General features: G+C 40.9%; 1 protein-coding gene across 2 annotated transcripts; it reads left to right on the top strand.

The window, feature by feature from the left end:
• Window positions 1-2635: 2635 nt before the first annotated feature.
• On the top strand, window positions 2636-16096 carry gyg1a (glycogenin 1a). 2 transcript variants are annotated; one of them, XM_033613978.1, is made up of 7 exons: window positions 2636-2777; window positions 7636-7774; window positions 7871-8045; window positions 8214-8376; window positions 10483-10609; window positions 12013-12250; window positions 13981-16096. In XM_033613978.1, exons 1-7 carry the CDS (start codon window positions 2636-2638, stop codon window positions 14146-14148), a joined length of 1152 nt encoding a protein of 383 aa, XP_033469869.1. In that variant the 3' UTR covers window positions 14149-16096. The 2 variants fall into 2 exon arrangements, with proteins under 2 accessions (XP_033469869.1, XP_033469870.1); XM_033613979.2 differs by having other exon boundaries at window positions 2647-2777; window positions 7639-7774.
• Window positions 16097-16359: the final 263 nt, after the last annotated feature.

Genomic DNA, 16359 nt, shown 5'->3' with positions numbered 1-16359 from the left:
AATCTTTCCCTCTTGGCTCAGACAAACACACTAAAGACATTATTCTAACTATTCAGTGCAAAGTTACACAGAATCTGAATGTTGCCCCACACAGATAAAGGACTCCATCTTTCTATCTCCCCTTCAGGTCTCTTTTCCTTAGACACCTGATCAGCCCAGTTTCACTCTGTGACTCCGAGGTGCTCTCCGGTTACTCTCTCCTCCTGATGGCCGGTCTCAGGCAAGCGCTCCACCTCCAGGCGTTGACGTACGGGCCACAGTTTTGGGCTGTGGACCCTGAGCCAGGATCAGTTGTTGGTGTAGAAGTGTAAAGACTTTCTGATAAGTCTCCTGCATTATTCACTGGCAACTCAGAGCACGTGCGCAGGAAGGTGGATAGAGCGAAAACCACGTAGACATACAGCACACACATAGACTTTAAAATACAACACATTGCAATTCCTCCCTCTGGCTGTAAAAAGATTGCACTCTTCCTGATGCAACTTCAGTTTAAGAGTCCTTCACGCAGGACTTGAAAAGCATTTTAAGGTTCAGCAAAAATCAAGTGAGCATGACCATGACTCATAACTCTGTCAGTGTACATGAGGGCATGTGAGTTTTATATTCAGGCTGACATGAAATACACTGGACCTGCCCTTTGAGTAGAGAGACAAAACATTATTGCATTACACACTTAGTCTTTCATCTATGTTTATTTGATGTAATAATAGCTGGGTGTGACCATCCCCACACCCACCTGCATGTTGGTCGGTTGAGCGTTTGATGCTTCGCTCAGTTGTAGTGTGAAGTCATGACCACTTAGAGGCAGTGTTGACTCAAGGTGATGAAGTAAAGAAGCCTTCACTGTTGTTCTCAAAAAAGTAGAGCGGTGTAGTGAAGGTCATATGAAACGGTGGGTTTTGGGAGTCCCCCTGCTAGAAGATTTTAGCCATCAAACACTGAATTTGATGCATTCTGGTACATTTTTATGCACCAATTTTCACCTACTCTGCATCAGTTACGGTGGAAATGTCTTCATTTCATCAAAATAAAAGTCCTCTTTCACTTATGTTTTTATCGGTGGAGACAAATGCACATGTTCTACATATTTAAGGAGACGTGTCCCCGGCATCCCCCCACCCCAAATCTACACCTGTGCCTAATATGCTGGGTCAGAACAGGGAAACACTCACTTCCTTGTATCCAGTAGTAGAAGAAGTCTTCAGATCCTTTACTTGTTAAAATAATAATATTCAAGTAAAAATCCTGCACTCAGAATTCTACTTAATCAAAAGTACATAAGCTTCAATTTTATACCACATGTTGCTATAACTCACCATATTTCAGAGGGAAATACTGACCATTTTACTCCATTACATTACAGCTATAATTCACAGGGTGTAGGTTATGTTTCAGTATCTTGGGGGACACATATGTAACAGGAGGTTTGGTGCTTCCTCCAGGAGATTTTGGACATCTGACACTTACTGTCCTGAGTTGTTACTGAGTTTTTATGCACCAATTTGTGCCTTTTCTGCACCTTACTTTGTCAAAATAAAAGTCATCTTTCACTTTGTTTTTACTGGTGGAGACAAATGCACATGTTCTAAAAACTGAGGGGGGCGTGTCCCCTGCATCCCCCCTGAAATCTGCACCTGTGCTTGATAGGTTGGGTCAGAACAGGGACACATTAACCTTGCATCCAGTGGTAGAAGAAGTCTTAAAATCCTTTACTTGCGCTTACAAGTAAAAGTCCTGCACTCAAAATTCTACTAAACCAAAAGCTTCAATTTTATGCAACATTCACAACCATTTTACTCCACTACATTACAGATATAGTTGAGCCCAAGGATGTCGTTTCATTCAAGGACACGTGAAATGGGGGTTTTGGGGCAGAAGTTTTGAGTGACAGACACTTAATTTACAGCACTCTTGTGAATATTATGCATCAATATAAGGTGGAAATGCCTTTAATTTCATCAAAATAAAAGTCTTCTGCTACCTTCATGTTTTTATTGTGGATGACAAATGCACCCATGCTAAATATTGAGGAGGAATATTGAGGGATCCCCCTGAAATCTACGCCAATGCTTGGGCCCACTAGTTACTTCGCAGATTTAGATTACGATCAACAAATAAATTATAATGCATTAACCATCAGTACATAAAGAAATTAAAATTCACCCCACATTTACCAACATAAGTGATGCATAAACATTGTCTCGTAGACTCCATCCCAACCTTTAGTTAACACGTCTGTATTAGACATGATTAATATGTCTGTATTAACAGGTTATGTACCACAGTCCTTTAAGGTAGCTGTAATTAAACCTCTGCTAAGGTGTTAGCCAACTATAGACCCATATTTAATCTTTCCTTTCTTTCAAAGATCCTTGAGAATGTAAAGATATTGGGCTTTTTTAATAAAATTTAATTTAATTGAATAAACATTGATGCATCAGTAATTTTAATCCAGTGTTGTTCTGCTTCATAAGTATTTTCCCTCTGGTACTTTAAATATTATTTGATGTTAGTAGTTTCACAGTGTAAATGCATCACTTTCACTTGTAATAGAGTAGTTCATAATTGTGGCATTACACCGCAGCATCATTTCTCCACGCAGGGGGGGGGGGGCGTGTCAGCTGTCACTGGTCACATGACCCGGAAAATGTGGGGCTTAATTCCTGTGTTAGACTGCTCCCAGCTGCTGAGACTCTGCCCTTCGCAGTGCAAACCCTCCGTCCGCCCCATCGCGACCCCCGGGCCCCTGCTTGACTCTCCTCATCACATCATGACGGGTAAGACACACCGGGGTGCTCTGCGGACACCCGCAGCCACCACCGCACTGACACCGGAACACGGCCACTCCAGACCGGACCAGAGCTGCGCGAACTGCCCTCCTCTCCAATAATATCGCGAATTTATTAATGAACGCAGCAAAAAACACCTGCAGTAATATTCATTGATTTTCATATACAGACGTTAGTGAGGCAATAATATTTAATCGCTAGCATTTATTTTATATGCTGCGGCCATTTAAAGGATTGTGATGTGTTGGATTTGATGAGTTGCTGCAGCGGTTTGGACCAAAGTAAAGCTGACATGTTAAAATACAGCACTTCCGGTTACAGTTTTCAAAGTTAAAGCGCTTTGAGTGCAACTGGTGTTGAGTAAGAATGCTTATGTAAAAGGAGAATTATGTAGACAGAGAAAATACAATATATTACTTAAAAAATACATATTTTGAATTGATTTTTGCTCTTAGCAGCTTTGATTATGTCAATACTTGTATTCATATCAACATTTTAGAGTAAAAAAGAAAAACAAAAAACAAACTAATGATGTATCCCATAAAAATCTACATTTAAATAAAAAAATGAATTTAAATTTAAACATTTTAGATAAAGATCCCCCAAATGTGTGTTTTTTTTATTTTTTTTAAATGTGACATTTTAAAGTTAAAAAATAAATTTGTTGATTATTTTATCAGTTAATTGATTAGTTATTTGGTCTATAAAACATCAGAAAAAGGTTAAAAATGTTTATCGTTGTTTTCCAAAACCCAAGATGATGTCTTGTTTTGTCCAAAACCCAAAACTGTTCAGTTAATTGTCATAGAGTAGTAAAGAAACCAACAAATCTTTAATTTTATTTTAGATTACAGGCCAACACGAATACCAGGTTCCAATATATCTATTCTTCTGTTAATTGATAAGTTATTTGGTCTATAAAATGTATGTAATATGTTGATCAGTGTTTCCCAAAACCCAAGATGATGTCTTGTTTTGTCCACAACCCAAAACTGTTCAGTTTACTGTCATAGAGGAGTAAAGACACCAGAAAGTATTCACATTTAAGACACTGTAATCATTGTTTTCTTAAAGAAATACGTTATGCGGTCAATCAATAATCAAATTAGTCGGCAATTTATGTTATAGTCGACAACTAATAGATTAATAGATTGATTGTTGTGGCTTTATTTGTCAGTGCTGTCACTTTTTGTAAATTACCTTAAGCAAATATTTCATTTCTTGTAAATTACAAGTCAAGACGAATACAGGTTACAAAATATCTATTTCTTAGGCAATCAGTGAGTTTTTTTGTCCATAAAATGTCAGAAAAAGGTGAAAATATGTTGATCGGTGTTTCCCAAAACCCCAGATGATGTCTTGTTTGTCCAAAACACAAAACTTGTGGAGTGAAGAATCCAGAAAATATTCACATTTAAGAAGCTGTAATCATTGTTTTCTTAAAAAATAAATAAATAAATACTTAAACTGATAAATCGATCATCAAATTAGTTGACAAGTCATGTTATAGTTGAAAATCAATAGATGAATGGATTGATTGTTGCATATTTGTCAGTGCACTTTTTGTATATTACCTTAAGCAAATCTTTAATTTCTTTTTAATTAAAAACCAACACGGAGACAGGTTCCAGTGTATCTAATACGATAATAGTGGCTGACGTTAGTGTAGCTGCTCTAATGTTGAGGTGTGATTACTACACAGCCCAAGCAGAGTGAAGTCAAAGTGGAAGTGCAGACTGTGATATTGCACATCAAGGTGTCACAAAGTAGGCAAACGGAAATTACGTCCATTGCATGACCAACGTTGATGATTTCTCCATGTACATGTAATTGTAGCCTGATAGCTTAGCTTTGCACGAAAACTGAAAACCAACTGCTGCCTGTAGCTTCACATCTACAGCACAGACATGAGAGAGGAATTCATGTTCTCCTCTTAGTCTTGTCAAGAATGCAAATAAGCATACATAATTGACAAATCTTTTAAGGTGACACCTGCATTATTACATCATCTCGAGGCCTGTTATTGTAGAGGAACAGTGAAGTAAATGCTGGTTTTAAGAATTTTATTTCAGTTTATACTGCATCCACATGTTGCATATTTCTAGAAGGGCTCCCACGCCCGGGATCGAACCGGCAACCCTCTTGCTGTGAGGCGAGAGTGCTAACCACCACACCACCATGCCGCCCAATATATTTGTTCTTCTTTGTTCTCTAAATAATTAGCTGATTAATTGAGTGGTCTGTTGTGAGAAAGTTCATCAGACACCATTGTTACTATTGATTTAAGTAGTAAAGTCATTCCTTTAAGGAAAAATGCCAAAAATTAACTCTTAAATATGAATATTTGCTGGTTTTAGAGTGTTCGTTGGACATAATTTATTCATTTATTTAACCTAATTCATTCTTACTTATTCTACTCTTGCATGAATATTTTACAACGGATTCTTATTGTGTCTAATTTTTGTTTTCTATCTTTATTTTATATATACACACACACACACATAAATACATACATAAATGTATGTATGTATAGAGGTGTGGGAGACTGATTTTTTATAGTTGGATATTGTTGCACAACATATTTGTAAATCTATAAAACAGTATATACACGTTTTATACATCGTCACAAACTGCAAATATTTTTAGATTTATGAAAATTTTACATACTAGTTTTATACATTTAAGTAAAATGCAGATATTTTAAGTAATACTTCACATTTTTACGGCTTATAATTCTCGATCAGAGTGACCATAATGAATCACAGTTTCTTCCCGGGATCAGTAAAGTTTTTCAGATTTCTGAAAAATAAGCAACTTTACGAATTTTGGCTCCACATTTTTCTAGACCAAACGATAAATCGAGAAAGTAAAATAAATTGGTAATAAAAGTGCTTTTGAACTGTTCCCTGATCAAACTTTGTTCCGTAGCTCATGTGTGCTTTTATTTTTTAAAGAAAACCCTATTAACTTCCTGGGTTAATGTGTGATTAACTTGACTAGTTGTTTCTCAGTGCAGACGTGCAGTGCGTGGCCTTGAAGTTTTTTTCTTTTCCTAATACTAGAAAAGGCCTGTAGTGTCGCACTTTTTAAAGTGTATTCCCAATAATGTGGTCCAAAGGTAAAAAATAATTTCAAGAATACTCTATACTGTAATATAGGATTAATAACAGTCACCATATGCACATAGGCTGAGAGAGAACTGCAGTTTTGCAAGCATCATGTTAACATATAATTACATATAGGAAACGATCTCTATGCATTCACTTTGCATACAACTATAAGTTTGCCATTACAATATATATATATAAATGCATATTTTCTCAGCTTGTTCATGAATTCACTCCATTGTGTTTTAAATCTGGTGCACTCACACCAGATAACGTCATTTCTAACATTTAAAAGTCATTTACCAGATTGTGTTTCTCATAATTTTGTGTCCTCATGATTCTGAAATGATGTCACACCCGGAGGTGTGCAGGTCACATGGCTTTATGCAGCCACAGATAACACTGTGGGAACACAACACATGCTTCCTGTACAGCCTCGCAGGCGAGACAGGCCTTACACTCTCATGATAGTCAGCTTATAGTTCCTTGAAACAGACCCTAGCAACTGTACAGCACTGCCCCTCCGATCAGATCAGGATTCCCAGAGGTCCCCCGCCCCCCCCACCCCCCCAAGCCCTCGACAACACACACATTCAGCTGAATGAACACTATCTGCTGGCTCTGGGCCTACTTTCATTCAAGCGTAAACACAGTGTGCCTCCTGCTGTCGGTAATGTATGCATGGCCCCCATGGATATGCTAACAACTCATCAGACACTGAACTTCACACAAGAGGCCTGCAGAGGAACTAGATATACTTGTATACAGTGTCAACTGGATGGGACAGTGGATGTGATGGTTCCTGTTTGTGATCAGCAAAATATAATAGCGTATCGTCAAATTAAGAGGCACCGATGGTTTGAGCAGCATTTGTGTTGGAAAGTACACAAATGTTTTATCATCTCTGTCAGAGGAAGTTTACTCACTTTAATAGCAAGTGTAAATACAAATGCTCAAAACAAGCCACAACAGCCGCACGTGAGTAGCATGGATCATATTTTTTGAGCTAATAAAAACAGAGAAAATTGTACATTTACTTAACTGTTGTTGATTTGTTTGTCTTATCTGAGCAACATAAAGTTTGGCTGGTTGACTGTCCTTAATGGAGGAGGAGGTGTAAAGAGTTCACTGTGTAATTTATTGGTTGTGACACTTTTACAATAATTGTTGCTTATGCTATTTATTAGTGAAGAGGCTGATGTGTGAGCTCACAGTTGCTGCCAGTTCGGGGTTGGATATTAGCTCCAGCCACGGGCCAAATGCTGGCAAAATATGCAAATGGATGCTAGATTTGCTTCACTCACCAGCCAAAAAAACCCACAATGGTAATCTGTTGAGTGGCTGGTAGAGTTTGGTATCCACCGGTCACAGTGGCAGGTGGACATAAGAGTTCATTTCTAACCCTGTGTCGGTTCCAAAAATGTCACACATTTCAATTACAACTTGGGTTACTGTTCTGCAATGAACTGTCAACTACAAAATGCATTGTCTTGTAGAAATTTTCCTGACAAAATTAAATTTTACACACAGAAATAGTCCCTCTTAAGTGCTATAAGCAGTTATTCACACCTATGAATTCATCATTTTCAAACAGCCCTGGTTATTCTGATAAATCTGATGTACAATACACCATTTTTTAAACTAATAAAAGACTTATGCAGGCAGATAAATAGAAGTAGGACTGACAAAGGAGAATCATATGGCTGATAAGTGTGTGTATGTGTGTGTTTTTCTCCAAGCAGACGAAGCTTTTGTGACGCTGGCCACAAATGACAGCTACGCCAAGGGAGCGATGGTGCTCGGCCAGTCGCTACGAAGCCACAACACAACCAGGAAACTGGTTGCACTCATAGGACCTCATGTTGCAGATCAGTGCAGGTAACGCACATCACTGATTTTGGGGTAAAATTTGTCAAATGTCAATATCCAACACACACACACACACTGACACAAATTATACTGTCTGTGTCGTAGAGACGTACTAAGCTCCATTTTTGATGAAGTGTGTGTGGTGGACGTTATGGACTCCGGTGATGCGGCACATCTTGCCCTGATGAAGCGTCCGGACCTGGGGGTAACATTCACCAAACTGCACTGCTGGACTCTGACACAATACAGCAAGTGTGTGTTCTTGGACGCAGACACATTGGTAAGACAGAAACCTGACAGCAGCAGAAAACATACAACTTATGTTGCTTGCTCTTACAACTTATTGTTCTGTGATCACAACATGTAACAGTATGTTTCATTCATTTTTTCATTTCTTTTCATGTTATATCTATCTACTGTTCTGTCTATTTTTTTTTAATGTATTCAGGTGCTGTCAAATGTAGATGAACTCTTTGAGAGAGAGGAACTATCTGCAGCGCCAGATCCTGGTTGGCCAGACTGTTTCAACTCCGGGGTTTTTGTCTTCAGACCGTCCAATGAGACGCACGAGAAGCTGCTCACATTCTGCAGTGAAAACGGCAGCTTTGACGGTGAGACGAGAGTGTATTTATCCATTTCTTTTTCTGTCCCTTACAGGCACTGTATGTAAGAACGTGGCCAAAACGGTTACTGCAGTCAAATTCAAAATACTGCCACGAGTTGTGTCCGCCCGCCCCCACCCCCCTCCCCTACAGATTCGAGGTTGCTGGACAGTGGTACGCTGGAGACTGATTTGTTTGCCCACGGGTGGCTGCCGTGGCAGGGCTGTGTTGCCGCGTCCTTGATCTTCGGTTTTCAAGCGGACCGTTTGAGCAAGTCCGGCTTCTCTGTTGCTAACACTGCTGCTGGGATACAGCTCATGAGGAGCCGGCTGCTAATGCTATGTAATGGGACACTGCTAATGCTGCTTGCCGTGCTGCTGTAGCTCAGTCGTAACTGTAACTGATGCTGAGACTCTACTGACTGTGTGACTGGTAGACGGCGGTGGGTGGCGCAACAGGCCAAAACACAAATTCAAAACATACATGATTTGAGGACCGTAAAAATTTTTTTTAAATGCGAATATTCTGGCCATACTATTGTTGTCAGTGAGATCAGTATGTTATATGGACATTATTCCTTAGTCTCTGTGACATATTAGGAGGATTTTATGACTATTTGCTTTATATTTCTTACATATAGCTCCTTTAATGGCTGGCTGAAAGTGAGAATGTAATCTGAAGAGACATGAGGAAATGCACTCCCTGAGGGAATATGATCATATTTTTGGAAAAATGAAACAGAGATTCCAGAGAGAAGCAGACAGAGGGGTCTACAGTCTGTGTTTGAAGGATATATCCAGGATGTCAAACTGACTCAGCAGCAACAACAGGTTAAAAAGACAAAGATAGTTAGAAGCTAAAGCCGAACTATAGGCTACAGATCACAGTGTAAAAGTGAACCACCACATCACTGCTGATCACCACACAAGACAATGAATATAAAGGGAAACTTTGCTGATATTCAACCAGCTGTGTGGCATCGCAGTGTGTGCAGATGAACAGTGTTTGGCTTCACCTCCGTGCCGCTGCCAGCACCTGGACCTCCACCGCTGGACGGGCATGGATCTCCAGGGGAGTCAACCAATGTTCATCTGCACACAATGCGATGACACAGAGCTGGTTGAATATCAGCAAAGTTTCCCTGCTTCCCTTCACTGGTTCCTGTACAGCAGGGTCGGTCTTTGTTTCACTGTTATAATCATTAAAAAGAAAAGGCAGCATGTGTATACATTCAGTAGGCTATATCTTCAGTAGCTAGCTAGCTAACCCTACACTTCTCAGGGTTTGATTTTGGTTTTGGAACAGGGAAGAAGGCTGTATCTGTCACACACTTGACCAGGCGCTCTACTTTTCCATGCACGAGACTGTTTATGCGTAAGTGTTTTAAATAGTAACATGAGTAAATGATATTCAAGTAATATCAAGTTTCAGAGTGAATGACGACATTCCCTTTTAGTTTATAATCCTTGGTTGTTACTGGACTGTGTGAACATGAACCAAGTCGACTGTAGGTATGACCTCAGCCATTTTTGATGAGAAAAGTTAGCAGCTAAATAAACCAATTAATCTGCAGAGGTTCCTGCAAACCCCTCTCTTTCTCGACACACACACTCCAAGTATCTACTGTATGTCCTAATCTTAACTCTGACCTGATCTAACCTCGTCCTCACTCCGCCACCTCACCCCAGCTGTTTGTATGCACTTAACACCGTGTCACATACGTATGCCGTCTGTGCGAAATTGCTTCACCATATGTTGTCGTTCAATGTGTGCAGCCTCCTCTTACACACTGTTAACATTCCTTTTCAGTTTCTATTTATACATGTCAGACAGGACACACTCAGTGGAAGTGTACAGTATGTGTGTGTGTGTGTGGTGTTAACCATTCAGATATGTACTACTACAGCGTATGAATGGGTTTCAGCAGCTAGAGAAGACAGGTCACATAAGGTAAATGTTAATGAAATGTTACTCATAGCAAAAACGCAGAATCACTCTGACATAACTATTACTATTTGTTCTAACATACCAAACCAAAGCTCCAAGCCAGCTCTCACCTAAAATTATGCCTGTAACTATCACTCTGAGCATATTTGTGTGTGTGCATGTCTGCAGGTGGAGATCAGGGGGTTCTCAACAGCTACTTTAACACCTGGGCGACGGCAGATATTTCCAAACACCTTCCCTTCATCTACAACCTCAGCAGTATCGCCATCTACTCTTACCTGCCAGCTTTCAAACAGTCAGTACACACACAAACACACACGTACACGAATTTACTGCATCCAGGGTTTCTTCATATGTTCATGTATAGCTGACTTATTCCCCTGATTGTATGGCTAACCTTGTTAACCTTCATGGTGCTTGTGTGTTAGGAGGCATAAAGCTTATCCAAGGTCAGTTCAAAGGTTGTGTACTCGTTTGTATGTCGGCAGGTGTTGAATTACAAGAGGCTGCTGAAACTCAGAGCAATGACAACGCACATGCTGCCTCGAAACAGAGGAGCTACTGTAGCTTACTTTCTGTCTTGTATAAGTTTTTGTCTGCGTGTGTCTTCATGTCGAAGAGTTTGGTGAAAGGCTAAGTTCTCGCCCCTATTTTCCTATGTTTTTCTGTTTATGTGAGTCATGGGAACAACAGTTTTTGGTCCAATACTGAACAACAGGACTGCAGCCAGTAGCACAGAAAAAGAGGCCTCTGTGTAAACACTTGGGATATGTTTGCACCATCAATTTTCTTCCACCGAAAGTGCTTGTTTTTGCTGCTGAGAGGCTCAGATTGTTATACAAGTGTCTGATGACATTTATGGAAAGAATCCCAACAGAGACAGACCTTTTTGTTAAAGAGAAAGATAATTATGGTTTGAGCAGAAACAGCCCCCAAATCAACACCAACGTCACCAGACTCCATTTAAATAAACAGTAATTTAATCATCGTAAAATATACTTCATTCAAAGTCAGCAGAAAGAAAATGACACTGAGAAAAGCCATCTCGGTTCATCTTTCCACTGTTCCAACAATCTCCAAATTTGGTGTGGTTGAGATAAATCCATCATACACCCAGTTTGATGTGAAAATACGCTGGCTCTATACACGCTAAAATGACTGTTTATTTAAATGGAGTTTGGTGGGTTTGGCAATGGAGATTTCGGGGCTGTTTCTGGTTAAACAAGATGAGCTTTCTCTTTAACAAAAAGGTCCTTCTCTGCAGGGATCATCTCCATAATTGTGAAGCCTATTAGTAGCAAGATCAAGCACTTTTGGTGGATTTAAATGGACGGTGCGAACATACGTCGAGTGGTTAAGTCATCAAACGCAGCTTTACAGCCTCACTGTGGGGGTGACAGAGTCATGCAGCCTTGGTGTAGTTTGTTTGTAGCCTAACATTAGCTTCCTACTTCTGCTTTCACACATCAAAAATCCTAAAAGTGGTCATTTGTGAAGATTATCTCGCTGAACAAAACGTTTAAGTATCATAAACTTCTGTTTGCCACAGAGCTTATTTTCTGCAGTAATCCAGAATCTAATGTATAATCACATAGGTTTTTGTTGAGGGAACCATGGTGATGCGAACTAAGCATTAAAAACATCATCACACTCTACTGCTGCCTAACATTCACTTTTCCCGCTGTTGTCTTTTCACAGATACGGTCACAACGCCAAGGTGGTGCACTTCCTGGGCAAGGTGAAGCCATGGAACTACTCCTACGACGCTCAGAGGGGCGAGGTCAAAGGTCACTCCCTGTCCCCCGACCAGTGCGACCTGCACCCAGACTACCTGCTCATGTGGTGGCAGGTGTACGCCAAATCTGTGCTGCCTTTACTGCACCAGGCCTACGGGGACACACCCTTCAGCAGCAGCTTCGTGGATGTGAACGAGGAGGTACGTCAGGGCTTTGTGATGGATGAGTGCGTGTGAAATAAGAGTTTCCCATCCTGGGTGTGGTTGTGGTGGGAAGGCACGTACTGGAACATAAACAAAGAAGGCTGTTAATGTGTGTGGTTACGTGTTCAGTCTGTCACATATTTATCATGTCCCGACATCTGACTTTTTTGAAACCTGTAAACACACCAGGTAAACGTCCCTTTGTCTGGCAGGTATATAAAACGTGTGAAGGTGTAATTGCCACATAGTGAAGCTTTTTCTGACTTCCCCGTAACCTCCAAAATGCTGACCGGTTTTAGTTGGGACACTAACAAGAAAAAGTCAATTTGTTCCACATTCCTCGGCACCATTCTGTTGCCAAAAGTGTTGTTTGTAGCTGCCGGTATTTCCAGTCCTCTCAGTACTGTCATGACTGCATGAATAGCTTCCTGTTGTCAATGAATCGTGGAGGGTGCCGGGGCTCCAACAACTGTTCAGCACTTTACAGGGTAGCAGGAAGTTGCCAGGCTGCCTGTTGTAACAGGGTAGCAGTGTAATAGCTCTGCGTTAGTCAAAAAAGGAACGCTGCCAAAACCTGAAGCTTTGCCCAATGGCCTGAAGCTGTGCCATTTTGTGTCACACCGACAAGTTTATACAAGCCCGTCTTGAGCTGGCTCAGACTGAAGGTTTTTTTTTTTTTTAATTTAGGCTGGAGATGAAGGACTTTTTAAAACAGTTTAACGGGACACTATGCCACTTTTGTAACAGTGGCCAAGAGAGGTGTCACATTTAAGCAACCTGACTGGTAGTGAGTGCTCTCCCTGTGGTAGTGTGGGTTTTCTACTGGCTCTCCAGTCCAAAGACATGCATGTTAGGGTAACTAGTGACTCTAAATTGCCCATAGGTGTGAATGTGAATGGTTGTCTGTCTCTATGTGTCAGCCCTGTGATAGTCTGGGGACTTGTCCACCGTGTGCCCCACCTCTCGCCTGTCAGCTGGAATTGGCGACCTTTAAGAGGATAAGTAGTTACAGTAAATGGATGCTACCTGTCATAGCAGAGTAGGCTGCAGCAGCAAAAACCCTGAGTGTATTAAAGTAAATGACATAAAACATGTTTTATTGCTTCTTAATGCAGTTTTTCATTTGTAAGAAGAAGGTTAATAAATTCGTCTTTCAGAATTCAGTCTAGCTTTAAAATCCCTCCCTAGTTTTGCTTTTTGCTCCTTAACTGTGATGTTAGAGCTTCACTGTGCAGAATGACGTGCAGACAGTGCGATTTTGTGACATCACAGTGGTCTAATATGCAGCTTACATAAGTGTGATGTGGAAACTTGAAACCTCCAGTGTTCAGACACTGAGAACTGGGTCCTCAGTGAAGTCAGGAGACGTCTTGTTCCCAGCAGATGAACAACTGTTGTCGTGCTTCCTACTCACTACAGTCACTGTGTTTCTATGACAGGTATTTACTTATTGAGTGTGCATCTACTGCAGGAGGATGCTCCTTTCCTTCTTCATGTCAGGAGAGACGACTTTCATCATCTGAGAAACTTAGCTCTTATCTGCTGCAAGTGTGTTGCAAAAGGTCTCATTTGTACTTTGACTCCTCTGGTGAAATGCCTGTGTGTGTCCTGATTGTGGGAAGAAAGGAGCCCTCAGCCGAGCATGGCTGAAAGCAGGGAAACCAGTCCTTATAAAGTATTGCTCCAGACCCATTTAATGATTCATTCACTCTCTGTCTGTCATGCAGAGTAAGCTTCACCAGGATGTGAGACAGCACCCACCGCCCTTCGCTCCTCCGCCTCAGAAGGTTTCATCAGAGGAGAGGAAGCAGCGCTGGGAAGCGGGCCAGATTGACTACTTGGGTGACGACTCCTTCGCCAACATCAAGCGAAAGCTTGACTCGTTTTTGAAGTAGCAGGCAGTCAAGGGAGCGTGACGGACAGAGAGTGCACCAGTTGAAGCTCTGTGTGGGCGGGGATTTTAAGCACTGCTCAGCCTATCACAGGGGCTTGATTAGCAGGCGACTGGATGAAATGCCTCTGTGCAATGTTAAGCCTCACTCTCTGCTTCCTGTCAGTGTGTGTGTGAATGACAGGGAGTAGAAGTTTAACACACTTCCCACGCACTCTTATAAATTTTTTCCCTCAAAGGAAAAGTTTGACATGTTGGGAAATATGTTTCTTACCAGGAGTTAGATGAGAAGATTGACACCACACATCTGTTTGGTAAATATGAAGCTCGCTAACTTAGATTAGCAGATATAGGAAACTGCTAGCCCCATGTGTGACCTCAGCACTGCCTACATCACTTCCTAAAACCTTAAGAGAAAAAGTCTACTGCCTGCAACCGCCTAGAAACACTTTGGCGTAACCGTCCATAAAACTACAAATTTTCTTTCTTTTATACATTTTTTGTTGTATGGGTTAAACAAACAAGATAGTAGTAAGCTTTAGTGGTGCTGGTAGGCAGATTATGTTATGTTTGGATGCTGTTTACTGTTACTAGTCTTTGTGCAAGGCGTTAGCTTCCCCGTACAGACACTGGGCCTCAGTGGACTTTAATCAATCTATTGACTGCATGAAAAAGTCTTTAACTTGAAACTGGGAGCAAAAACAAAAGTGTTTCTTGTTCAGTACTGAATTATTCTGATTCATTAATGTATGACGAAGGAAGAACAAAATTAGCTGGTGCATGTGTCATGAATCTGATGACAATTTTGCGTGCGCACAGTGATAACATTTCTATGCATGTATTACTGAATGAGGCCCACCGAGTGGTACAATCTTCTCATCTAGCTCTCAGGAAGTAGCGTACTTCCCAAAATGTCAGACTGTTCTTTCAAGTGTTCTTGTGCATCTGATGGAGATGGATTCACAGTCCTGAGTCTTCCTAACCTGTGGAAACTTTCAGCAACAACAGAAACTGAAAATAAAAATGAGCATACAGCTGAAGGGGAATCAGTAAGTTTAAAAAGTTGTTCCTGGATTTTTACCACAACTCCTCTCCTGCAATAAATCTCTCCATCTAAACCGCGTTGAAGCAGATATGCAGCAACTGGCTCATTTCCTTCTCGCAGTCCCTGCTCTCCTTTGCAGCCAGTTATGACAATCTAGCTTAAATCACAGTGTTCACCTCTCCAGAGTACATGGGTAAACTAAACGTTCCTATCTGTGCCTCTGACACTCACCAGCTCCCTGTGACTTCAGCTTTGTAATGTCCGGTGTTGTATTAGGATAAAGGTCCATTGTGTTGTATTTGCATGGCACAGAGTTTAAAACGTGGGTCAGTGATGAGGTCCGTCCAACCACATCCTGAAGTGCTGATACTCGGTTTTGTTTGTGTTTGTGTGGGATTAAATAGTGCGCTCCCCAGACATCTGTCATCTGTATGCGTGCCCTGCATGTTGTGTCCCTGCCAGACCCACATCAGTATAAATTTGTGCCATGACGTGTTTCATCACTTCCTGTCTGTAGTGTTACCAGCTGCCTTATTGCCATTCACTGTTTACACAACCACACTTACTGTTACTGCTGCTAGTAGCACAACAAATTGAACTTTGTTGAGTCCGTCCTTTCCTCTTACTAATACCTCCTCCACTTAACTCCAGCTGTGTGCCCTTAAACTATAATCTATAGCTCCTAACAACTCCTCACTCTGTTAAACACTCCGACAAGAAGCTGGCGAGCCTCAAGAAAAGTCCATGCGAATTTTCTCATCTTGTCCACCTGCTAATTCCTGAATATGCATGAGAGTGGAAGTGGAACATAATTGTATTGACTTCAAGTAACGCAGCTCTGTCCTTTTCCCCAGCTGTTAACTGTACATCCCTGTTAAAGCGCTAATAAAGAACTGGTTTATCCATCTCCTCTGTCACGAGTCTCATTTTCTTTACACTCTGTATATCATTGTGCTCTTATCCTGTGAGATTATATATATATATATATATATATATATATATATATATATATATATATATATATAAACAACATATATAACATATATAAAAACAAACCGGGCCTCAGAATGGGGTAGAAAGGTGATTTAAGTGACTTTGAATGTAGCATGGTTGTTGGTGCCAGGCGGGCTGGTCTGAGTGTTTCAGAAACTGCTGATCTACTGGGCAGAA

This window comes from Epinephelus lanceolatus, chromosome 15 (assembly GCF_041903045.1).
Source record: "Epinephelus lanceolatus isolate andai-2023 chromosome 15, ASM4190304v1, whole genome shotgun sequence".
In the NCBI taxonomy this organism is placed as follows: domain Eukaryota; kingdom Metazoa; phylum Chordata; class Actinopteri; order Perciformes; family Serranidae; genus Epinephelus; species Epinephelus lanceolatus.
Note: the sequence above shows the minus strand (reverse complement) of the source record. Positions and strands in the feature narration are given on the sequence as shown.

Excerpts from the sequence above, each read along its gene's own strand:
- gyg1a (XM_033613978.1), top strand. The coding sequence starts at position 2,636 with ATGACCCGGAAAATGTGGGGCTTAATTCCTGTGTTAGACTGCTCCCAG. Across the intron at positions 8,046-8,213 it reads TCTTGGACGCAGACACATTG|GTGCTGTCAAATGTAGATGA; the intron begins GTAAGACAGAAA and ends TAATGTATTCAG. Across the intron at positions 8,377-10,482 it reads TGAAAACGGCAGCTTTGACG|GTGGAGATCAGGGGGTTCTC; the intron begins GTGAGACGAGAG and ends GCATGTCTGCAG.